At 43.5% G+C, this 25,478-nt stretch overlaps 1 protein-coding gene across 3 annotated transcripts in view; it reads left to right on the forward strand.

Moving 5' to 3' along the window:
- The window catches only part of SLC26A5 (solute carrier family 26 member 5), a 77,278-nt gene that overhangs the window by 913 nt on the left and 50,887 nt on the right, over positions 1–25,478 (forward strand). For 2 of the 3 annotated variants that reach the window (XR_012231722.1, XM_073573632.1), the window contains exons 2-6: positions 10,215–10,406; positions 13,780–13,919; positions 18,600–18,710; positions 20,202–20,386; positions 23,721–23,885. Coding sequence is in view for 2 of the 3 variants with exons in the window: in XM_073573632.1 (XP_073429733.1) it covers positions 10,252–10,406; positions 13,780–13,919; positions 18,600–18,710; positions 20,202–20,386; positions 23,721–23,885 (756 nt within the window). In the remaining variant the exon portion in view is untranslated. The remainder of the gene's footprint in view (positions 1–10,214; positions 10,407–13,779; positions 13,920–18,599; positions 18,711–20,201; positions 20,387–23,720; positions 23,886–25,478) is intronic. The other variant, XM_073573633.1, reaches the window with a different exon arrangement.

Consider the following 25,478-nt stretch of genomic DNA (forward strand, 5'->3'; position numbering starts at 1 on the left):
TTCTCTTTATATGTCATGATAGAATTGTTCTAAACATTTACATCTCATATAATACCAATGGGCGGAAGAAATGTTTAGCCTGATGGTGTTGGGGAGCTGACTCTGATAACACCTTATGTTGGGGTACATCGTCCAGTGGTCACTTTACAATCTTCACAGATTTTTTGGGATGTCTGCCACAGTGCAATGACCCACACACGTTTGCTGTGTCCAAAATAGGTATTCAGACACACTGGGACGCTTAGGAATCCCGAGAGAAAACTCTGAAATACCCATTAAGTGGAATGATGGTAACACATGCCATATCTGGGGGACAGCCAAGATTAATTTTCCATATGTAATTCATGCTTCCTCCCATTCTGTTATTCTCCCAACTTTGGACATTTATAGCTAGTTTTGATTAAAAAAAAAGATTATTTTTAGATATATATATTCAGCACTATGCTGTTATCAAGTTATTTTTTTTATACATACAATTCAATATTGTTTTTAGGGGAAAAAAGTCTTAAAAGGGATTGTCCATTTTAAAGCAAGCTATCATTTATCTTCAAGTTAGATGATAGCTTTCTCATCAGTGGGTTCCGAGTGCTGGGACCCATACCGATTGGCAGAATAGGGAATTGTTATTGCCAACAGAGACCTTTTACACATGTTACATAATAAAGTCGCAGGTCAGATGCCCAACTGCCGCTCCATTCATTCTCACTGGGGCGGCCATAAATAGCGCAGCGCATGGCAACTCCAAAGGGAATGAATGGAACGGTTGAGCATTCGCGCTACTGCCCAATTCTAATAGTGCTCCATTCTGCTGATCAGTGCGGGTCAGAGTGATGCTGAGATGTGAACAATGTCACCAAGGACAGCTTCCAGTGCCAATTCTGTTAGTTGGTGCTGCTTGCTGTATCACACGCTGGGGTTAGATATGCGGAGCGTATCACGCGCTGGGGTTAGATACGCGGGGCATATCACACACTGTGGTCAGATGCCCGTAGCGTACTGTACAACGCAGCTAAATCTGCTGCGGACCCGCAAAGCCTGAAACGCTGCGGATCCACAGCAGAATCCATAACGTGTGCACATGGCCTAACAGCGGTGGTGAGCGCAGGTCAGCAGTCTCGTAATGTGCTATTAATACCAGGCTACTAAGCTGTTCTCACTGCTGGAAGATGTCTCTGCAGTACACCGTGTTCTCTCTGTTAAGAGCAGCCCTGTGGAGGTGACTTATCCCAGTGGTAAGTACAGCTTGGTAGCCTGATAGTAATGCAGTGTCAGGCTGCCAACCACCAGTGGCTCACTACCCTAAGGGTATGTGCACACGTTGCGGATTCGTGTGCGGATTTGCCTCTGCGGGTCGGCTGCAGATCCGCAAGTGATGTACAGTACAATGTTATCCTATGGAAAATAAAAACCGCTGTGCACATGCATGTCAATTCTTTGTGCGGATTCCGCAGCGTTTTTACACCCATTCCATCATAGGAATCCGCAGGTGTAAAAACGCATGCCAAATCCGCACTAAATCGCACTTTGACCTGCGGATTCTGCACATTCCGCTTGGAATAATCCGCACACGAATCCGCAACGTGTGCACATACCCTAATTCTCTGCTGATGAGCCAGAGGGGCATTCTCAGTTGACAACTAAGAGCAGTCGGGCGCGTGGAGTGGAGATCGCGGGCCGTCGGAAGGTGAGTATATAACTATTTTTTATTTTAACAGAGACCATGCCTATCAGGAAAGGGGGGTGAGGGGACCATGCCTACCAGGAAAGGGGGGTGAGGGGACCATGCATACCAGGAAAGGGGGGTGAGGGGACCATGCCTACCAGGAAAGGGGGGTGAGGGGACCATGCATACCAGGAAAGGGGGGTGAGGGGGACCATGCATACCAGGAAAGGGGGGTGAGGGGGACCATGCATACCAGGAAAGGGGGGTGAGGGGGACCATGCATACCAGGAAAGGGGGGTGAGGGGGAACATGCATACCAGGAAAGGGGGGTGAGGGGGAACATGCAAACCAGGAAAGGGGGGTGAGGGGGACCATGCATACCAAGAAAGGGGGGTGACGGGACCATGCATACCAGGAAAGGGGGGTGAGGGGACCATGCTTACCAGGAAAGGGGGGTGAGGGGACCATGCTTACCAGGAAAGGGGGGTGAGGGGACCATGCTTACCAGGAAAGGGGGGTGAGGGGACCATGCATACCAGGAAAGGGGGGTGAGGGGACCATGCACACCAGGAAAGGGGGGTGAGGGGACCATGCATATCAGGATTAGGGGGGTGACGGGACCATGCATATCAGGATTGGGGGGGGTGAGAGGACCATGCATTCCAGGATTGGGGGGGGTGAGAGGACCATGCATTCCAGGATTGGAGGGTGAGAGGACCATGCACATCAGGATTGGGGGGTGAGGGGACCATGCACATCAGGATTGGGGGGGGGGGTGAGGGGACCATGCACATCAGGATTGGGGGGGTGAGGGGACCATGCACATCAGTATTGGGGGGGTGAGGGGACCATGCATACCAGGAAAGGGGGGTGAGGGGGACCATGCATACCGGGAAAGGGGGGTTAAGGGGGACCATGCATACCGGGAAAGCGGGGTGAGGGGACCATGCATACCAGGATTGGAGGGTGAGGGGACCATGCTTACCAGGATTGGGCGGTGAGGGGACCATGCATATCAGGATTGGGGGGTGCATTATTATGAAAACTTCATAAATAAACTACATACGTATTCTAGAATACCCGATGCGTTAGAATCGGGCCACCATCTAGTTGGCTTATAAATGCTGATGCGAAATACTGATAATGTGACCGTAGCCTTATGGCTCATTCACATGAACGTATACATTGGACGAGTGCCGTGTGATGTTATATCGGATAGCACTCGGTCCAATGTTATACTGTGTGGCAGCGCGGATCTTCTATTTTTTTTTTTTCTCATACAACAGTGTCCAGTATGCAGTCTCTAAGGTATTACAATAGATTTTATTTTCTCTGGGCAATAATGCACTGGTCATGTGCATATATGGCATTCTATTGCCACAGGAAAGATACCAGACTCGTATACCATTAGTTAAAAGGCCCACAGTGGCTGCCAGAGGATTAGCTTTGGAGCATAGGACATTAAACAGCTTTAAGCAAGTTGCTTAAAGACATACCGTATATTTAGTAATGTTTCTGACTGATTACTGTAACTTAATGAAATAAATTCTGTACTTCCCTTCTGATCTGTTTCCTGATCCCAGCTTTGACACACAGTGAATGACGGAGCAGGCTAATGACTTGTAGCATACATTGCACTGACTGGGCACTATGACTAGGGCAAGTTCATTTAGGGCACTGTGCTTCATATATCCAGCCATCTCTCTCGTCGCTGAAAGATTGTTTCAGTCAGGAAGAATATTATATAATGAACATCCTGGAGAGAGTTGGAGGAATACGTTTGTTGGCAATAACACTTTTATGAGCGGATACAAGTCATCCTGAGTACTTGTGTAGCTCGTGACCAAGCTTCCTGTTCTGTTGTGTGTGACAGTAGTTCTAACAACCTCTGTTTACTTGGGATTTCCCTCCTGATTGGGCCACTTTTATGTGTTTACCGTGCGTTATTTATGGCAGTCTTGATTTCATTCTGATTGGTAGTCCACATCTTCAAGCTTGTAGCATTAAAACAGTAAAACCACCTGTCTTATGTTGGGTAGCTTGCCCTTCTTCCATCGACAGCACTGTAATCAATCACCGCATGCACTCCCCAAAATCTATAATGGTGTCTTGTGTTTTCTGACACCTAGATTTTATCAGGTTCTATAAAGTGTGAGAAGGTCCTCCATTGATTGGCCAGTTGATAAGTTTGTGATTTCTAGGCTCAGATACTCTCTCTCCTGGGCTTAGGCTTACAAAATAAACTTGGAATAGTTAATAAGCCTCTTTTAATCACTGCTGCTTTATACTTGGATTATCATACTACAACTACAGTGCCTACAAGTAGTATTCAACCCCCTGCAGATTTAGCAGGTTTGATAAGATGCAAATAAGTTAGAGCCTTCAAACTTCACACAAGAGCAGGATTTATTAACAGATTCATAAATCTTACAAACCAAAAAGTTATGTTGCTCAGTTAAATTTTAATAAATTTTAAACATAAAAGTGTGGGTCAATTATTATTCAACCCCTAGGTTTAATATTTTGTGGAATAACCCTTGTTTGCAATTACAGCTAATAATCGTCTTTTATAAGACCTGATCAGGCCGGCACAGGTCTCTGGAGTTATCTTGGCCCACTCCTCCATGCAGATCTTCTCCAAGTTATCTAGGTTCTTTGGGTGTCTCATGTGGACTTTAATCTTGAGCTCCTTCCACAAGTTTTCAATTGGGTTAAGGTCAGGAGACTGACTAGGCCACTCCAACACCTTGATTTTTTCCCTCTTGAACCAGGCCTTGGTTTTCTTGGCTGTGTGCTTTGAGTCGTTGTCTTGTTGGAAGATGAAATGACGACCCATCTTAAGATCCTTGATGGAGGAGCGGAGGTTCTTGGCCAAAATCTCCAGGTAGGCCGTGCTATCCATCTTCCCATGGATGCGGACCAGATGGCCAGGCCCCTTGGCTGAGAAACAGCCCCACAGCATGATGCTGCCACCACCATGCTTGACTGTAGGGATGGTATTCTTGGGGTCGTATGCAGTGCCATCCAGTCTCCAAACGTCACGTGTGTGGTTGGCACCAAAGATCTCGATCTTGGTCTCATCAGACCAGAGAACCTTGAACCAGTCTGTCTCAGAGTCCTCCAAGTGATCATGAGCAAACTGTAGACGAGCCTTGACATGACGCTTTGAAAGTAAAGGTACCTTACGGGCTCGTCTGGAACGGAGACCATTGCGGTGGAGTACGTTACTTATGGTATTGACTGAAACCAATGTCCCCACTGCCATGAGATCTTCCCGGAGCTCCTTCCTTGTTGTCCTTGGGTTAGCCTTGACTCTTCGGACAAGCCTGGTCTCGACACGGGAGGAAACTTTCAAAGGCTGTCCAGGACGTGGAAGGCTAACAGTAGTTCCATAAGCCTTCCTCTTCCGGATGATGCTCCCAACAGTGGAGACAGGTAGGCCCAACTCCTTGGAAAGGGTTTTGTACCCCTTGCCAGCCTTGTGACCCTCCACGATCTTGTCTCTGATGGCCTTGGAATGCTCCTTTGTCTTTCCCATGTTGACCATGTATGAGTGCTGTTCACAAGTTTGGGGAGGGTCTTAAATAGTCAGAAAAGGCTGGAAAAAGAGATAATTAATCCAAACATGTGAAGCTCATTGTTCTTTGTGCCTGAAATACTTCTTAATACTTTAGGGGAACCAAACAGAATTCTGGTGGTTTGAGGGGTTGAATAATAAATGACCCTCTGAATAAACTTTTCACAATTTAAAAAAAAATTAAACAAAGAAATAACATTCTTTTTTGCTGCAGTGCATTTCACACTTCCAGGCTGATCTACAGTCCAAATGTCACAATGCCAAGTTAATTCCGAATGTGTAAACCTGCTAAATCTGCAGGGGTTTGAATACTACTTGTAGACACTGTATATGCTTTGAAGTCATAGGTTATCTGGGAGCTGCAATCCTCCAGTTGGGCAACACAGAAGATGCCTGTGCAGTTACTGTTTGCCTACCTGTAATATCTCTGTGCCTGTGCTGTTGCTTATTGCCTACCTGTAAGATCCCTGTGCCTGTGCTGTTACTGTTTACTTACCTGTAAGATTTCTGTGCCGTTACACTTTGCCTACCAGTAATATCCCTGTGCCTGAACTATTACTTATTGCCTATCTGTGAGATGCCTGTGCTTTTACTGTTTGCCTGTGTGTAAGATTTCTGTGCCTGCACTATTACTGTTTGCCTACCTGTAAGATGCCTGTGCCTGTTCTGTTACTGTTTGCCTTCCTAATAACCTTCTCAAAAAATGAATAAACCAAGAAAGAGTCCAGATTGATAAAGACTCAAATTTATTAAATTACACAAACAAGGGAATAGCAGAACGAATGGACATAATAAATTACCATAAGATAATATCACAAGGAGATAGATACATAGTAGACACATTGGCCATAATAGCAAAGTAATCATATGAATGTAGTAACAATGATAAAGTGCATAATGTGAACAGGCTGAAAAAAACAGTCAGAAAAGTGCATAGGAATAACTAGATCATAGATACCCGTAATAAATGGCTCAGTGCGTCTAAGGCTCCCTCCAACGTACGTTTCGCCTACCGTGGCTTTTTCTCCTTGAAATAGTTGTACAAATTCACTGTGTTTTGTGTAGTTTGACCTCTCTGTGAGGTCGCCTTGTCTTGACAGGTGAACTCAGTAGTAGCAATAATGTGGTTTTAACCCCTTCACGACCAATGACGCCACATAGGCGTCATGAAAACTGGTGCCAATCTGACCAGTGACGCCTATGTGGCGTCATGACTTTAAAGCCCCCCTGCGGGTCGGGTGACCTAGGTCACTGAAAGGTCACCCAACCCGCAGATGCAGTGGGCTTTATTCTTCACCATAGGGGGCGTGGCTTCGCCCCCACTTGACTACGATCGCTCTGATTGACTGTTTCACTTTTAACAGCCAATCAGAGCGATAGTAATATTTCATCAATGAAAATTGATGAAATATTACAATCCAGCCATGTCCGACGCTGCTGTGGCATCGGACATGGCTGGTGACAGCGATACGCCCCCCCCCCCCCCGTTAACGGGGGTGATCTGCCCCCCGCCACTGAATGACAGCGGCGGTGTGCCGCCGCTGTCATCTCCCCTCCTCCCACCCCCCGGTACTCACCGAGTGCCGTTATGGCTCCCGGTGTCCCGCGGTCCCGGACCATGGGCGCCGCCATATTGGAAAATGGCGGGCGCATGCGCAGTGCGCCCGCTGGCTGCAATTTCCATTCATTCATTTTGATCACTGTGATAAACTCTCACAGTGATCAAAATAGAATGAAAAGTAAATTAACCCCCCGTTTATCACCCCCATAGGCAGGATCAACTAATAAAATAAAGAAATTATTTTTATTTTTATTTTTCCATTAGGGTTGGAATTAGGGTTAGGGTTGGAATTAGGGTTGGGGTTGGAATTAGGGTTGGAATTAGGGTTAGGCTTGTGGTTAGGGTTATGGTTAGGGTTGGGATTAGGGTTAGGGGTGTGTTGGGGTTAGGGCTGTAGTTAGGGGTGTGTTGGGGTTAGGGTTGAAGTTAGAATTGTGGGGTTTCCACTGTTTAGGCACATCAGGGGTCTCCAAACACGACATGGTGCAACCATTGATTCCAGCCAATTTTCCGTTCAAATGGTTAAACGGTGCTCCCTCCCTTCCAAGCCCCGACGTGTGCCCAAACAGTGGTTTACCCCAACATATGGGGTATCAGCGTACTCAGGAAAAATTGCACAACAACTTTTGGGTCTAATTTCTCCTGGTACCCTTGGGAAAATAAAAAAATTGGGGGCTAAAAAAATATTTTTGTGGAAAAATTGTTTTTTTTTTATTTTCACGTCTCTGCGTTATAAACTTCTGTGAAGCTCTTGGGGGTTCAAAGTGCTCACCAGGCATCTAGATAAGTTCCTTGGTAGGTCTAGTTTCCAAAATGGGGTCACTTGTTGGGGATTTCTATTGTTTAGGCACATCAGGTGCTCTGCAAACGTAAAGACGACCGCAGACCATTCCATCAAAGTCTGCATTTCAAAACGTCACTACTTCCATTCCGAGCCCTTACATGTGCCCAAACAATGGTTCCCCCCCCCATATATGGGGCACCAGCGTACTCAGGACAAACTGTGTAACAACTTTTGGGGTCCAATTTATCCTGCTACTCTTGTGAAAATAAAAAAATTGCTGGCTGAAAATCATTTTTTTTTTGAGGGAAAAAAAAATATTTTTTATTTTCACGGCTCTGCATTATAAACTTCTGTGACGCGCTTGGGGGTTCAAGGTGCTCACCACACATCTAGATAAGTGCCTTGGGGGGTCTAGTTTCCAAAATGGGGTCACTTGTAGGGGGTTCCACAGTTTAGGTACATCAGGGGCTCTGCAAATGTTACATGATCCCCGAAGACCATTCCATCAAAGTCAGCATTTCAAAATGTCACCACTTCCCTTCCGAGTCCCGACGTGTGCCCAAACAGTGGTTCCCCCCCCACATATGGGGTACCAACGTACTCAGGACAAACTGGACAACAACTTTTGGGGTCTAAGTTATCCTGGTACCCTTGTGAAAATAAAAAATTGCGCACTAAAAATTTTATGAGGAAAAAAATATTTTTTATTTTCACGGCTCTGCGTTATATACTTTTGTGAAGCACTTGGGGGTTCAAAGTGCTCACTATGCATCTAGATAAGTTCCTTAGGGGGTCTAGTTTCCAAAATGGGGTCATTTGTGGGAGAGCTCCAATGTTTAGGCACACAGGGGCTCTCCAAACACAACATGGTGTCGTCTAACGATTAGAAGTAATTTGCATTTCAAAAAGTCAAATGGCGCTCCTTCCCTTCTGAGCCCTGCCGTGTGCCCAAACAGTGGTTCCCCCCCCCACATACGGGGTAACAGCGTACTCAGGACAAACTGGACAACAACTTTTGTGGTCCAGTTTCTCCTGTTAGCCTTGTGAAGATTAAAAATAGCGTGCTAAAAATAATTTTTGAGGAAAAAAAAATATTTTTTATTTTCACGGCTCTGCGTTATAAACTTTTGTGAAGCACTTGGGGGTTCAAAGTGCTCACTACACATCTAGATAAGTTCCTTAGGGGGTCTAGTTTCCAAAATGGGGTCATTTGTGGGTGAGCTCCAATGTTTAGGTGCACAGGGGCTCTCCAAACCCGACATGGTGTCCGATAACGATTGGAGCTAATTTTCCATTCAAAAAGTCAAATGGTGCTCCTTCCCTTCCGAACCCTGCCGTGCGCTCAAACAGTGGTTTATTACCACACATGAGGTATCGGTGTACTCAGGAGAAATTGCTCAACTAATTTTAGGATCCATTTCATCCTGTTGCCCATGTGAAAATGAAAAAACTGAGGCTAAAGGAAAATTTTTGTGGAGAAAAAAAAAAAAAAAGTACTTTTACAGATCAATTTGTGAAGTACCTGGGGGTTCAAAGTGATCACTATGCATCTAGATAAGTTCCTTGGGGGGTCTAGTTTCCAAAATGGGGTCACTTGTGTGGAAGCTCCAATGTTTAGGCACACAGGGGCTCTCCAAACGTGACATGGCAACCGCTAAATATTCCAGCATATTTTCCATTCAAAAAGTCAAATGGCGCTCCTTCCCTTCTGAGCCCTGCCGTGCGCCCAAACAGTGGTTTATGACCACATATGAGGTATCGGTGTACTCAGGAGAAATTGCCCAACAAATTTTAGGATCCATTTTATCCTGTTGCCCATGTGAAAATGAAAAAATTGATGCTAAAAGAAAATTTTTGTTGGAAAAATTAAAATGTCCATTTTTTTCTTTCCACGTTGCTTTAGTTCCTGTGAAGCACCTGAAGGGTTAATAATCTTCTTGAATGTAGTTTTGAGTAGCTTGAGGGGTGCAGTTTTTAGAATGGTGTCACTTTTGGGTATTTTCTGCCTTATAGACCCCTCAAAGTGACTTCAAATGTGAGGTGGTCCCTAAAAAAAAAATGGTTTTGTAAATTATATTGTAAAAATGAGAAATCGCTGGTCAACTTTTAACCCTTATAACTTCCTAACAAAAAAATATTTTGTTTCCAAAATTATGCTGATGTAAAGTAGACATGTGGGAATTGTTATTTAGTGTCACATAACTCTCTGGTTTAACAGAATAAAAATTCAAAATTTGAAAATTGCGAAGTTTTCTAAATTTTCGCCAAATTTCTTATTTTTTCACAAATAAGCGCAAAAATTATCGACCTAAATTTACCACTAACATGAAGCCCAATATGTCACGAAAAAACAATCTCAGAATCGCTAGGATCCGTTGAAGTGTTCCTGAGTTATTACCTCATAAAGGGACACTGGTCAGAATTGCAAAAAATGGCCTGGTCATTAAGGTCAAAATAGGCTTGGTCATGAAGGGGTTAAACAGTGATATGTTACAATCTTTCACACTCATTGTTACCCTCCATAGTGCTTTTGCTTCCACCAGAGGTAATTAATTTCCTGTTTCTGATATGTTTGATAACTTTGTATACTCATGTAACAAACTAAATGTGATCTCTCTCTACTCTACAGTGACCTTCAGATACTGAACAAGGACCTGAAATGTGTCATGGAACTAGCTTCAGGGGAAGATGAGTGTCTGTGCCAGAGACAAAAATACTGCATTGATCGGCCCATATACACCCAGGAATATTTGCAAGAACATTTACATTTGCGAAAGAAAGAGCCAACATCACTACTTCATAACGTAGCACACTCGTGCCGGTAATAATCTTTTACTATTACTCTCTCCTGATACTCAGGCTGTTGTTCTTCAAGGTGTTTGCCAAAATTATGGCATACAAACACCTTCAAGTGTTGAAAAATTTTTGGCGTTTTCATGTCCGTTTCTGCCCGCTCTGCCAAAGTGGGCTGAGCTTGGACAGGGTATAGCAACTCCTGCCCGACAAATTTGTTCAAAGTGGTTGAGCTCTTTAAGCCAGAAATGTTACACTAGTCCATAACTGGAGTAACACTTCTGGTGAGGCACACGTAGTCACATGCCCGTGTTAAGATGCACTAAATTCATTATGTGGCATGTGCCTTTTAATGAATTAGGCACATCTTATTCCTGCAAGCCCATCATTAAGGATGGTGTATGGGACAAGAAAGAGCTAACACCATTGTTAACCATTATATTTCTTATGGCGTTTGATATATCCAAAATTTAAAGCAGTTTTCTGGTCATGTGATCTTGATGATCTAACCAAGATTAGGCCATCAACATCGGATTGATGGGGGTCTGACAGCACCCTCAATGATATGTGGGCTGAAGACCTATTGTAGATCTTGTATATCTGAAACCTCTGCCACTCCCACCCTGTAAACCTAAAAACTGGGAGATGGTTTAGAAAACCAGGAAAGAATATATATTTCTGTTTATAAATAAATTAATAGATAAATATCCAGACGGGAGAATTTAATTAATACAAAATAATGCCTTTTTTAGAAGTGTTGGCAACAAAACAAGTGCTATAAAAAGGTGCACCACACAAGTAACTAAAATACATAAAAAACAAATAGATAAAATATAGCTGGGACAAATATTAAAATATTAAAAATCTAAAGTACAAAAATTATTATTTCTATATAAATAAATTATTAAATAAATGTGTATGACCTTAGATAAAGGTGTTTATATACCCTTAGATAAATTTACATGCTGAATATATTATAAAAGAATTACTAATAAATGCTGATGAGCCATGTACCAATATACTTATAAATAGTGCATATAAATAATAATTAAACCAGAAAATACAATAATTAATATACATCAAAATAGTGCTTAATAAAAAATGTGTAAAATAACCCAAGAGTAAAAACCAAAAATACTAAATAATACTATTATTATATCACAAAAGCTAAGCTAAGTGGATATGGCTTTAATGCATAAGGTTAAAAATGGCCAACATCAGTAAAAGGTATCAGATTAGATTGAACGTATGCAGCATGAAAAAGATTACCTAAGACAAGTGGTGGTCCCGGAAAGATGCGGATGCACGCCCTGACGCACGTCCTTTCCTGATGAAGGAATCTACCGAAACGCGCGTCAGGGAGTGTATCCGCACCTTCCCACATCCGGCCCTCTGGCTTTCTCAGTCCAGCCCGCGGGGCGCACTTTGCGCAGGTCTGATCTATGGGGTACTGACGAACTCAGAAGAAATTGCGTAACAATTTGTACCTTTCATTTTGTTATATTATTCCTTTTGAAAATTAAAAATTTGGGGTTAAAAATGCTCAGTGCACCCCTAGATAAATTCCACGAAAGGTGTAGTTTCCAAAATCGGGTCACTTGTCGGGGTTTCTGCTGTTTTTGGCATGTCAAGGGCTCTTCAAGTGCGACATGGCGTCCGTAATCTGTTCTAGCCAAAATTGAGCTGCAGAATTCAGTTGGTGCTCCTTCCCTCCCAAGCCCTGGTGTGTGCAAAACAATAACTTTCCACCACATATGGGGTATCTGTGTACTCAGGAGAAATTGCACAACAAATTGTACAGTCCATTTTCTCTTGTTATATTTGTGAAAATGAACAATTTGGGACAAAATATTTTTTGCCAGAAAATTTTATTTTTTTCATTTTCACGTTGTAAAATTCTGTGAATCTCCTGTGGGTTCAAGGTTCTCATCACACATCTAGATAATTTTCCTTGTGTGTGTAGTTTTTAAAATGGTGTTACTTGTGAGAGTTTTCCACTATTTAGGCGCATTAGACGCTCTGCAAACGCGACATGGCGTCTGCTATCTATTCCAGCCAATTTGGGGCTCCAAAAGTCAAATGGCGCTCCTTCCCTTCCGAGCCCTGCCGTGCACCCAAACAGTAGTTTTCCATTACATATGGGGCATCAGCGTACTCGGGAGAAATTGCACAGCAATTGTATGGTGAAAATGTAGAATATAGGGCTAAATCAACATTTTTGAACGAAAAAGTAACATTTTCATTTTTTCCTTACACATTGCTTTAATTCCTGTGAAGCACTTAAAGAGTTAATAAACTTCATGAATGTGATTTTGAGGGAGTTTTTAAAATGGTGTCACTTTTTTTGGATATTTTCTGTCACATAGGCCCCTCAAAATCACTTCAAATGTGATGTGGTCCCTAAAAAAAAAAAAAAAAAAAAAAAAAAAAATGACTTTGTTGGAAAGTTGAGAAATTGCTGGTCAACTTTTAACCCTTATAACTTCCAAACAAAAAAAAAAATGATTGTGTAAAATAACATTTACCACATGTCTACTTATTAACTCTCTTTTTTTTATATAACTATTTGGTTTAAGGGCATAAAAGTTAGACCGTTGCAAAATTTTCACCAAAATTCCGACATTTAAACTACCACAAAAATATCGGCCCAAATTTACCTCCATCACAAAGTGCAATATGTCGCGAAAAAATAGTCTCAGAATAAGTAGGATCCATTGAGGCATTCCAGAGCTACCACATAAAGTGACACTGGTCAGAATTGTAAAACTTGGCAAATTGAATTACTGCAAAGCGGAGTATTTTTAATCTGCTAAGAAATATGTCTTGTGACCCCTGGTGTGACTGTCCTAAATACACAACATACATTAATGTCTTATTTTATAGAAAATGTTTGGTTTCTTCAGTTAATCCCTGTGATGAGCTTTGTAAGTATATGCCGATAATCTTGTGTAATTGCTTATTCCCTATTTAATCAGCCACTCCTAGAAGGTACACAGGAAGCGGCTATATCCTTATCCAGTAATAGTCATTATGGAGTGGGGATTTTTCATACTTGTCAGATTTGTAGATTCCCTTATGCACACAGCGAGGTTGATAAAGATTTTGTCGTGGAGTAGATATAGTGTCCTATAAAAAGTCCTTGACCGCAACCCCATCAAACATTATAATATGTACGGTATTTATAAAAATACGTTCTGAGGGAGCTCAAGCTGAACGTACAGCCATGTAATAGTGCCATACTGTGCATCCTGGTCATGGCTAGTTGATGCCATCATACATGAGCTAGACACAGGTGCCTGCCATAGTTCCTCCAGGGTCCTGCTAAAAGAATCACCTAACAGATGTCTGCATTCTGATCACATCTTGCCATCCCTCTGTTACCTATGTATCCTGTGTTACAGATGTACTGTGAAAAAAGCAAAAACTCAACTATACAGCTTTCTTCCAATTTTGAAATGGCTACCACGTTATCCAGTAAAGGAGTACCTTTTAGGAGACCTAATATCTGGACTGAGTACAGGAGTCATGCAGTTACCTCAAGGTTAGTACTTTTGTGTAAATGGACAGTAAAGCTCAACCTAAAGTTCACTTATTTCCCTTCATTCTGCAGTTATATTTCGTGTTATCTGCAGAAAACCACATTGTGTGGGTGAGAGGCTGACTGTACGATATGATGCCAGGAAAATGTCTGCATCTTGATCACTACTTTATCTAACTTCTACAGGTCTGGAAATCTCCAGTCAAATGTACTAGAAGTTCGGTTCTGAGTGCTTGGGCATTTTCTATCTTTATGTGAATAAACTGTTCATTGTATAAAGAAAAAAAACACAATTTTCTCATAAACTTTGGGTAAAATTTAGCAAACTTAAAATTAGACACTTAGATCACCTTACCAAACTGTGGATCCCTCTTTAAAGCCATTTTTCTGTGCCCCTATTTTTGAGCTCCCCTTTTGTATTTCGGCTTCTTACAGCTTGATCACTACTCTTCTTGCGTCATTTGGACAGGATCACGACAGGTTTTTAAACATATTACTGACTACAAGCAAGGACCATATATGAGGCATATATATGTTCACTTTTCCTCCCCCTGCATGCCTTAATAATTTAGTTGACTACAGTATTGCCGTGGATTGTATAGGCGATAAAGCGATCACAGGTTCAAGTCTTTAGGGGTCAATTTAAAAATGTAAGAAATAATTTAAAACAATATAAAACATACCAGTAATTATAGATTTGATATAAATGATTGCAGTATTGCCTGGACTAATAGAACATTAAAAATATTTATCCCACATTCCCAATTTTGAACCCTGAAATGGAGAAAAATCCTATGTGGCAGAATCGTTGTATTTTGATCATGTCCTGTCCTATATGAACACCAAATTGGTCAAAATAAAAACTGCAGCTCGCAATGCTAATCGTAAAAACAAAATGAAAGAAAAATGCTGTTTTGTTTTCAACTCCATCTCACTTGGAATTTTTTCCACATTCAAAATAACAACTCTTCCCACAAAAAAATAAACTACCTGTGACGAGCATCAGCTTATGCTGAGTCGTTTTTCTTCTTAGAGTGGACCCTCTGGGCCATGGCACCCACCCACCTAGGGCGAGCTGACCTAGTGAGATCCCACCCCCTGTACAGGGAGTGTCAGGGGCAAGACCAAGGGGGTGAGCCACCACGGCAGCTGGACCAGACGGCCGGCTCAGGGAAACACTATTTAGTGCCTGGCAACAAGACGAACAGGATATTAAACATAAGCGAGATCACAGGGTTTCTTCAGCAAATGTGGTTACACGCTTTAATCAGATACAAGGCAAAAACAGAGAATCAGGTGCAGGGCACAAACGGTGTGGCAACAACAGAGCATCAGATGCAGGGCACCAACGGTGAAACACGGCAAGGTGCGTGCAAGGGCACGCCAAATGTTCCAGACATAACACGTGCAGAAAACATACTGGAGTCCAGGGCCGGGTACGTGTTAGGGGTCACACCAGGGTTCCTAGGAGGGGTGCATGCTAGGACACGCTAGAGTCCAAGACAGGGTGCGTACTGGGAAACACGACAGAGTCCAAGGCAGAGTGCGTGCAAGAAGACACGCCAGGGTCCAAGGCAGGTGCGATGGCATCGGACTCCGGACTACTGGCAACGACCGACAGGATCCAGGCATCAGGCTGCGGAAATCAGCTCCGGACATTAGGCCGCAGTCATCTGGTTCCGGACCTCTGGCAGCGGTCGTCAGGTTTCAGGAATCCGGCAGGCAAGCCAGGGTTCAAGGCAGGGTGCGTGCTAGGAGTCACGCCAGGGTTCGAGGCAGGGTGCGTGCTAGGAGTCACACCAGGGTCAGGTTCAAGGACGGAAGCCTGCGCGTGCAGTAGGCACGCCAGGGACAGGTACACGGACGGAGGCCTGCGCGTGTAGAGACACGCCAGGGACAGGTACACGGACGGAGGCCTGCGCGTGCAGATGACACGCCAGGGACAGGTACAAGGACGGAGGCCTGCGTGTGCAGAGGGCACGCCAGGGACAGGTGCAACATATAAGCAAGGTGCGTGTATACAAACACGCCAAGGTCAGAGTTCAAGGCAGAGTCCTGCGCATGTCGAGGGGCATGCCAGGGTCAGAGTTCGAGACAGAGTCCTGCGCGTGCAGAGAGGCACGCCAGGGTCAGGTTCAAGAACAGGGTTAGGGCCTGTGCGGGCAAGAGGGCACAACAGGGTACATGGCAAAACCTGCGCATACTTTTACAGAAGCACGGGGAGGTATGCCAAGGAGCAGGCGAGGAACTGTGCGTGCTTTAGAGAAGCACGGAAAGCACAGTGCAGAAACAGTCTGAGGTGCAAGGAAGCACAGAGAGCACGGCTGGGGCACTGGCTAGCTGGATGCGCAGCAGCACAAACAGGTGGGTGAGACTCCAGCGAACCCGACTGGGGCATAGCAGGCAACACAGCTGTCACTGACCAACGAGCACGGCTGAGGCACAAGCAGGCGGGCACAGCTAGGCGGGCACGGCTGATGCACAAACAGGAGGCTAGGAAGGCCAGGCGCGTGCAAAGGGCACATGGAGAGACAAGGCAAAGCAAGAAATACGGCAAGGCAGGGAGCGGAACACAGAGAGGAACATAGGCAGAAACAGAGTCAGGTCAGAGAGAGAACAGAGCTAGCAGCAGAGCATAGGCCGAAGCCCAGAGCCTTGGGACTAGTCAGGGAGTGTGCTAGAGAGCACCAGTCCTCTTCCTCTCTGAAGAGACAATTTGCATAATTAGCATATTTCCCAGAGGAGCATTGCGGCTTTAAGTCTCCTCACCTCGACATGCTTAGCATGTCATTCTCCGCAAGGAGAAATGATACTTCTTGGATATCGGTCAGACGCCTCTCTCACCGCCAAACCAGATCTCCCACTTTGCACTGATGAGGGGCAGTATCCCGAAACACAGTGTCTGCAAATGGAGATTCTGGCTTGGCTTTTATCCTAAGTTATGTAACTAGGCTCGTTAAAGGGTCAACATTGACTTTTAGGATTGCTACCTCCAATAGGTGGCACTAGAGTTCTAGTCCTCTTCCTCTGAAGAGACAATTTGCATAGAGAGCACCAGAGGACAGAGTCTAGCAGCGGAGCGTAAGTCGAAGCCCAGAGCCGGGCCAAGGCAGAGCCTTGGGACTAGACATAGAAATGTGCAAAAGAGCACAAAAGGTAAGCGAGGAGGAATGGTGCGTGTGCCAGGAGGCACTACAGAGCACCATAGGAAGAGAGCGAGGCAGAAAAAGCAAAGACCGAGAACATAGGAAGGAACACAAGGCAGAGTATAGCGAAGGCAAGACATGGCAGAAACGGGCAAAGCAGAGAACAACGGAAGGACAACAAGTCCAAGCAGGACAAGGATGAAACATGGCACCACGGACAAACATAAGACAAGGCACGGGACAAGAGACTGAGTACAAGCACGGAGTGTGTGTAGAGACGCCCGACAGGGCAGAGTGCAGGGGCACAGAATAGAGGGTGCGACCAAGCAGCCATGCAGGGAAGCAACACAATACTCAGGCACTGACCATAGGGAGGGGCGGTCTGATATAGCACCATAGCACCAGTACTTCCAGGTCAGGACCAGGGAGGGACTTTGGGTTCAGATCCTCCAGGATCATAGAGAGCATTGCTAGAACAGCCTGGGTAGAACCATAGAGCAGGTCACATGATCAGGAGTTCCAGGAATACAGCAGATTGCAGAACCAGAGCAGGGCTGGAACATAGGAAAGGTCACATGATCAGGGGTTCCAGGAGTACAGCGGATTGCAGAACCAGAGCAGGGCTGGAACATAGGAAAGGTCACATGATCAGGGGTTCCAGGAGTTCAGCGGATTGCAGAGTCAGACAGAGACAGATGGTTACCCAGCAACAGCGTGCAGCCATGAGGTAAGAAGCGCATGCACACTGCTCCAGGCAACTTGCGGCATAACAAACATGGCGGACATGACACTACCGTATATACTCGCGTATATGCCGAGATTTTCAGCCCATTTTTGGGGGCTGAAAGTCCCCCTCTTGGCTTATACATGAGTCATATACGCCAGGGGGTCGGAGGGGGAGCAGGGGTGTCAGATCATACATACCCCCCGGCACGTGTATGCATCCACCCCGCTTTTTCCCACAGTTTCATGGTTTCTTCCTTCAGTGGTCACGTAGTACCGCTCTTTTGAGTCATGAATATGTGCATACTCATGACTTTAATGAGTATTATAGGGTATAATCTATGGAGCATCTTATGGGGCAGCATATGGGGTATAATCTATGGAGCATCTTATGGGGCAGCATATTGGGGAATAATCTATGGAGCATCTTATGGGGCAGCATATGGGGCATATTCTATGAAGCATCTTAAAGGAGAGAGAGAAAAATCTAAAGCACAAAAAAAGTGTTTTCTCCAACTGGTTGGAAACCACTTATGACTATACTGTAATTAATTGGAATATTATTTCTATTAATTGGAATAGGCAGCATTTACTAAGACATAACAGTGACCATGTATAGTTTCCCTGTCAATATCAGCTGGTCACGAGGGCTTCAGCAGCCACGTATATAGGAATCTGCTACTTACCAGAACACATTTGTTTGTGGTCTCCATCTTCGAACAACCCATATAATTCATCATTTAAAAATTGTGATTGTGTTTTTACAGTAGTAAAACCTGTGGTGTCTTTTTTATTTGTTTTTTTGCTGTTTCAGGTTTAGCCTATGCCCTGCTGGCATCAATACCCCCTGTATTTGGATTGTATTCTTCATTTTATCCAGTGTTCCTATACACTTTCTTTGGTTCTTCAAGACATATATCAATAGGTAACTTGTAACATTTGTAGTAATCTGATGCATATGTGGTTAAGTGTGTATCTCTTCCATGTTTGTCATATTCTTTTATTACTGTATTAAACTATTGTTTTGTCTTGCCTTCCTCGCTTGTTTGCTGCACATGGTGAATGGCATTTGGTGAGAATGACCTAGATGGCATATTCTTTTCAGAGTCAGTATAGACAGACATCAGAACAAATTGAGCAATGTACAAATAAAACAGATTGCAAAATTGTTTTTTCTCTAAGGTCAAATGATTCTAAATTGCTAGATAACATCCAAACATATGAACCGGTAACCTATAATAATATGGACATTGTGATAGCTAATCATCAAACTCACTTGGGTAATGGCACACAACAGCTGCAGGGCAAGAAATCATGCTGATGCTTACTGGGTTGTAAAATATGTGATATCTTGAATTTGCTCGAATATTCTACATTACTTATCTTGGGTTTTTTTCCCTAACATATGCACAACAACTACACAGTTTAACATCCCTTTTTTTACCATTTCCCTCTAAAATGAAGTAACATACAAGTTCCTGAATTTTCTTCTTGTGCAATCTTGCAACCTCTTTAGTAGAATAATACAACATCAATATGTAATAAACAGTGATCATTTATCCTCTCCGACTAGTAAGGGGTCGATTAGCATAATGTTTATCTGTTACCATTGGTGTCACTGGAACAATTGAGGGATCACATGCAGCGCTCCTTCTCTGTCTCTTGCAGCGCTCCTTCTCTGTCTCTTGCAGCGCTCCTTCTCTGTCTCTTGCAGCGCTCCTTCTGTCTCTTGCAGCGCTCCTTCTCTGTCTCTTGCAGCGCTCCTTCTCTGTCTCTTGCAGCGCTCCTTCTCTTTCTCTTGCAGCGCTCCTTCTCTTTCTCTTGCAGCGCTCCTTCTCTTTCTCTTGCAGCGCTCCTTCTCTGTCTCTTGCAGCGCTCCTTATCTGTCTCTTGCAGCGCTCCTTATCTGTCTCTTGCAGCGCTCCTTCTCTGTCTCTTGCAGCGCTCCTTCTCTGTCTCTTGCAGCGCTCCTTCACTTTGTCTCTTGCAGCGCTCCTTCACTTTGTCTCTTGCAGCGCTCCTTCACTTTGTCTCTTGCAGCGCTCCTTCACTTTGTCTCTTGCAGCGCTCCTTCACTTTGTCTCTTGCAGCGCTCCTTCTCTGTACAGACACATAATCAGGAAATTAAAAATGCCCACCTACTCCTCCACTTTTAACAGGTGCTGCTCACTCATACCTCCGCTAGAGCACTGAGCTTGATGCCATTTAAAAACAACAATTTTTAAAATAATACCAGAAACAAAGCTCGGGCTCTGATGTAATCTAGCTACAATGCTTGTTTTAATATCAAAATCTTGTAATCGCCGTGCTGTCTGGTTGATCGTCTTGTTTGGAAATTTTTCATTAAATGTAATATTTTCTGGTTACTTCTTGAAAAATCAATAAAGCTTTTTGAAAATGTTGTGCTGCATTACAGGTACATTTGCTGTTATCAGCCTGATGATTGGCGGAGTTACATTGCGATTAGCCCCAGATGACAAGTTTGATATTGTGGCAACAAATGTCACGAATGCCACAGAGTTCTTAAAGAACATTGAAGCAAGAGATGCAATGCGAGTGAAAGTAGCGGTAGCCATCACTTTGCTTTCTGGGCTAATTCAGGTACCCTTCTGCTGCTTAGGTGTTTGAGCTGTCCAAAATCAGCCACAACATTTTTAGCACTCGTATAACAGCTTTAAAGAGGTTGTCCCACAAGCAAAAGTGCTTAATCAATACAAAATTAATAGTTTTGCTATTCTAATGTTTTGAAAAAAATATTGCTGTGTGGATATGAACTTTTCATGGTGCCCATCATGTATTCTGTGTAACTGCCAGTACCCGGCCACTTAGAGATGCCAAGGGAGTTTAAGTAAATGTATTGTGACCACTGGCAGGGGCCTTACTAGCTTCGAATTCATCTGATATTACTTCTCTCTACATGTGCTATAGCAAAGGAACTTTGAGCTCTTCTCAATAAATCACAACAGTCCAATGCGACCAGATCAGTGGCCAGACATATACAGTGGCGAAAAAAAGTATTTAGTCAGCCACCAATTGTGTAAGTTCTCCCACTTAAAAAGATGAGAGAGGCCTGTAATTTACATCATAGGTAGACCACAACTATTAGAGTCAAAATGAGAAAACAAATCCAGAAAATCACCTTGACTGATTTGGCAAGATATATTTTTCAAATTATGGTGGAAAAATAAATATTTAATCACCTAAAAACATGCAAGATTACTGGCTCTCACAGACCTGTAACTTCTTCTTTAAGAGGCTCCTCTGTCCTCCACTCATTACCTGTAGTAATGGCACCTGTTTGAACCTGTTATCAGTATAAAAGACACCTGTCCACAACCTCAAACAGTCACACTCCAAACTCCACTATGGTGAAGACCAAAGAGCTGTCGAATGACACCAGAAACAAAATTGCAGCTCTGCACCATGCTGGGAAGACTGAATCTCCAAAAGGCAAGCAGCTTGGTGTGATGAAATCAACTGTGGGATCAATAATAAGAAAATGGAAGACCGACAATACCACCTATAATCTCCCTCGATCTCGGGCTCCATGCAAGATCTCACCCCATGGGGTCAAAATGATGACAAGAACGGTGAGCAAAAATCCCAGAATCACATGGAGGGACCTAGTAAATGACCTGCATAGAGCTGGCACCACCGTAACAAAGGCTATCATCAGTAACACACTACGCCGCCAGTGACTCCAATCCTGCAGTGCCAGACGTGTGCCCCCCCAGTACATGTCCAGGCCCGTCTGAAGTTTGGAAGCGAGCATATAGATTATCCAGAAGAGTACTGGGAGAATGTCCTATGGTCTGATGAAACCAAAGTAGAACTGTTTGGGAGAAACAAAACTCATCGTATTTGGAGGAGACAGAATGCTGAGTTGCATCCAAAGAATACCACCCCTACTGTGAAGAATGGGGGTGGCAACATCAGGCATTGGGGATGTTTCTCTGCAAAGGGTCCACCATGACGACTGATCCGTGTACATGAAAGAATGAATAGGGCCATGTATCCTGAGATTTTGAGTGCAAATCTCCTTCCATCACAAGGGCATTGAAGATGAAACGTGGATGGGTCTTTCAGCATGATAATGTTCCCAAACACACCGCCAGGGCAACGAAGCAGTGGCTTCGTAAGAAGCATATGAAGGTCCTGGAGTGGCCTAGCCAGTTTCCAGATCTCAACCCCATTGAAAACCTTTGGAGGGAGTTGAAAGTCCGTGTTGCCCAGAACAGGCCCAAAACATCACTGCAATAGAGGAGATCTGCATGGAAGAATGGGCCAACTTACCACCAACAGTGTGTGCCAACCTTGTGACGACTTACAGAAAACATTTGACCTCTGTCATTGCAAACAAAGGATATATAACAAAATATCGAGATGAACTTTTATTAATGACCAAATACTTATTTTTTTGCACCGTAATTTGCAAAATAAATCTTGCCAAATCAGACAAGGTGATTTTCTGTATATTGTTTTCTCATTTTGACTCTCATGGCTGTGGTCTACCTATGATGTCAATTACAGGCCTCCCTCATCTTTTTAAGTGGAAGAACTTGCACTAAATACTCTTTTTTTTTTTTTTTTTTTTTTCCCCGACTGTAGATACATTTAAATTTAAACGTGTAGATTTTAAAATTGAATTAATAAAGTTTAATGTTTTTACACTATTCATTGAAGTGGTAATGAGTGTGACCCCTTGGCTCCTTTTTTTCTGATAAGGAACATATGGGGGCCACACTGTTGATATTTATTCCTGTATGATACCATGATATTTAGGTCACTTTATTGATTTGAATCATTTATATGTATGTGTTAAGTTTAAAAAAGCCACTATAATTAAAAGTAAAAATAAAACCAGAGATCTCTCCAAAGTTACTAACAGCAGCCTGTATAATTTTCTGCCCCGCAATATTACAGTGAGCATTATAGGAATTATAGATTGGAACCACTGCACCACCCAGGTCTAGCCCGATGCACCCCCAGTAGACAACCTGGAATAGCTCTCAGAGCATGCACCATGGCTCTGCTTAGAATCATAGAATCGTAGAGTTGGAAGGGACCTCCTGGGCCATCTGGTCCAACCCCCTGCTCAAAGCAGGATTCGCTAAATCATCCCAGACAGATGTCTGTCCAGCCTCTGTTTGAAGACTTCTATTGAAGGAGAACTCACCACCTCTCGTGGCAGCCTGTTCCACTCATTGATCACTCTGTCAAAAAGTTTTTTCTAATATCTAATGTGTCTCCTCCCATTCAGTTTCATCCCATTGCTTCTAGTCTTTCCTTGTGCAAATGAGAATAAAGATGATCCTTCTACAATGTGACAGCCCTTGTGATATTTGTAGAAAGCTATTAAGTCTCCTCTCAGTCTTCTCTTCTGCAAGCTAAACATTTCCAAATCCTGCAACCTTTCCTCACAAGACAGGGTTTGCAGTCCTGTCACCATTCTGGTCGCTCTTTTCTTAGGATCCCAAGTCATGAAAGTACCGCAAGGTCCAGCTTACAAGTGATTAAAATTAAGCATTTATTGAAGAGAATATTCCAGTCCACATGTACATTAAAAGCTATAGTCCCCATTGCATTTTGAATGCACATTCTGTTTTTAGTTTTGGTGAAATCGTAGTCTCAGATTAGGAACAAAAAATGCATCCAACATTTTGCCTTCAATAAACGTGGAGCTGGACCAGTGCCGCTCTCCATTCTGTCTCATAGAGGGAGTACTGGTGAGGAACCTCTGTGACATTCATATGGCCAAGTAGGATATGTTGCAACAGCTGTCTTCATGATACCTTTCAGGTATTTTGTAACTTGTAATAACAAGGAAAATTCAATAGTAGAATCATTGCACCATAAATCAACTATTAAAATTGTGTCGCCATAGAAAATGTGACTATATAGGCCATGTACTGATATGCCGTGTGTTTTTTACAAGCTGATCTTAGGTATACTTAGATTTGGCTTTGTAGCCATCTACCTAACTGAACCTTTGGTACGAGGATTCACAACAGCAGCAGCAGTTCATGTCTTCGTATCTCAGCTGAGATACCTCTTGGGAGTAAAGATTTCACGTTACGACGGACCTCTAGCAGTCTTATTTGTAAGTGGTGTTTCATCTTATTCTGTACTGTGACGTGCTGTGGTGTAACAAGATACTTATAGTTCATGATGCAGAATTACATTGTATTTTGTTGGGTATAGATTACAGCTGGTGAAAACCTTTAGTATTGTAACTTTGTATATTTTCCTACGATTTTATAGTATTGGAATTTTAGTATTATGATTTTGTGCTCCTTTTATCTGATGTTTAAAATATTTAGCTAAACATTAATATCAAAATGCAACTAAAATATTAGAGTTTAACGCGTAAACTATCCATTTCCAGCAGGCTTCAAGAAACACTCAGCTGGTATAGAACCCCATTCCTGCAGCATTGCAGCCACCCAAAGCTCTTTAAATCTCTGCTTGAGATGCAGTTGGAAAGGAGCACAGTGCCCCATATTGGGTGTGGATAGTGGACCTCTGTCATTTAAAGGGAATCTGTCACCTATTTTTTGGCATATAAGCTGCCGGCACCACCATCAGGGGCTTATCTACAGCATTCTGTAATGCTGTAGATAAGCCCCCGATGTATCCTGAAAGAGAAGAAAAACAAGTTAGATTATACTCACCCAGGGGCGGTCTGGGTCCGATGGGTGTCGCGGTCCTGTCCGGCGCCTCCCATCTTCTAGCGGTGACGTCCTCTTCTTTGCTTCCCGTAGCGGACCTCTCTGACCTGGTCTGGCGCCTGCGCACTGCAGTACTCTGCTCTTCCCTCAACAGGGCAGAGCAGTACGCCTGCGCCGGAGCCGCAATGGGAAGCAAAGAAGAGGACGTCACCGCTAGAGGATGTGAGGCACCGGACCGCGACACCCATCGGACCCGTACCGGACCGCCCCTGGGTGAGTATAATATAACTTGTTTTTCTTCTCTTTCAGGTTACATCTGGGGCTTATCTACAGCATTACAGAATGCTGTAGATAAGCCCCTGATGGTGGTGCCGGCAGCTTATATGCCAAAAAATAGGTGACAGATTCCCTTTAATTTGCTCTGCCTGCAAAACAAATACTCCAGCACTTTTTATCTATGATCCCAAGGTTCATCCCACGGTCCATAATGAACATCAAGACAGGCCTTTTGCTCCATTTTATTGGCTGTGAGAATCTCGATCCCAAAAAAATGGAAATTTCCTTCACAGTATGCAGTGGAGGAAGTTTTGTACAAAATATAGAGAGCCAGGGAGCTTATAGCAACTGATCAGATACTCAGCCTTTTTTAAGACTGCATCCTGTCTCAATTTGGGCAGTAGAAAATTATCGACTCCGCGTTGCAGGCAGTGCATTAATTTTCCCTCATTTTCCCTTTCAGGCCGGTGTCACACAGTCTGTGTTCACAGACTATGCTTGCATCTGAACACCTGGCCCTACCGCCAAGTCTCCTGACCTAAGCTAATACATATAATACAACAATTCTCCAAATCATAATTAATCAATAAAAGATGGCATAAATACCACCTTTTTTACAGATTGCATTGAAGCAGCGATTCATGAACATATGCATAAAAACAGAGAAAATAGAGTCTGTGCTATTTTACAAAAATACAAAAATTCTTTTATTTATCATTAAATATGACATAACATATGCGTATATGCAA

Source organism: Dendrobates tinctorius, unplaced genomic scaffold (assembly GCF_039654945.1).
Source record: "Dendrobates tinctorius isolate UK_male_01 unplaced genomic scaffold, ASM3965494v1 ptg000035l, whole genome shotgun sequence".
Classification (NCBI taxonomy): Eukaryota; Metazoa; Chordata; class Amphibia; order Anura; family Dendrobatidae; genus Dendrobates; species Dendrobates tinctorius.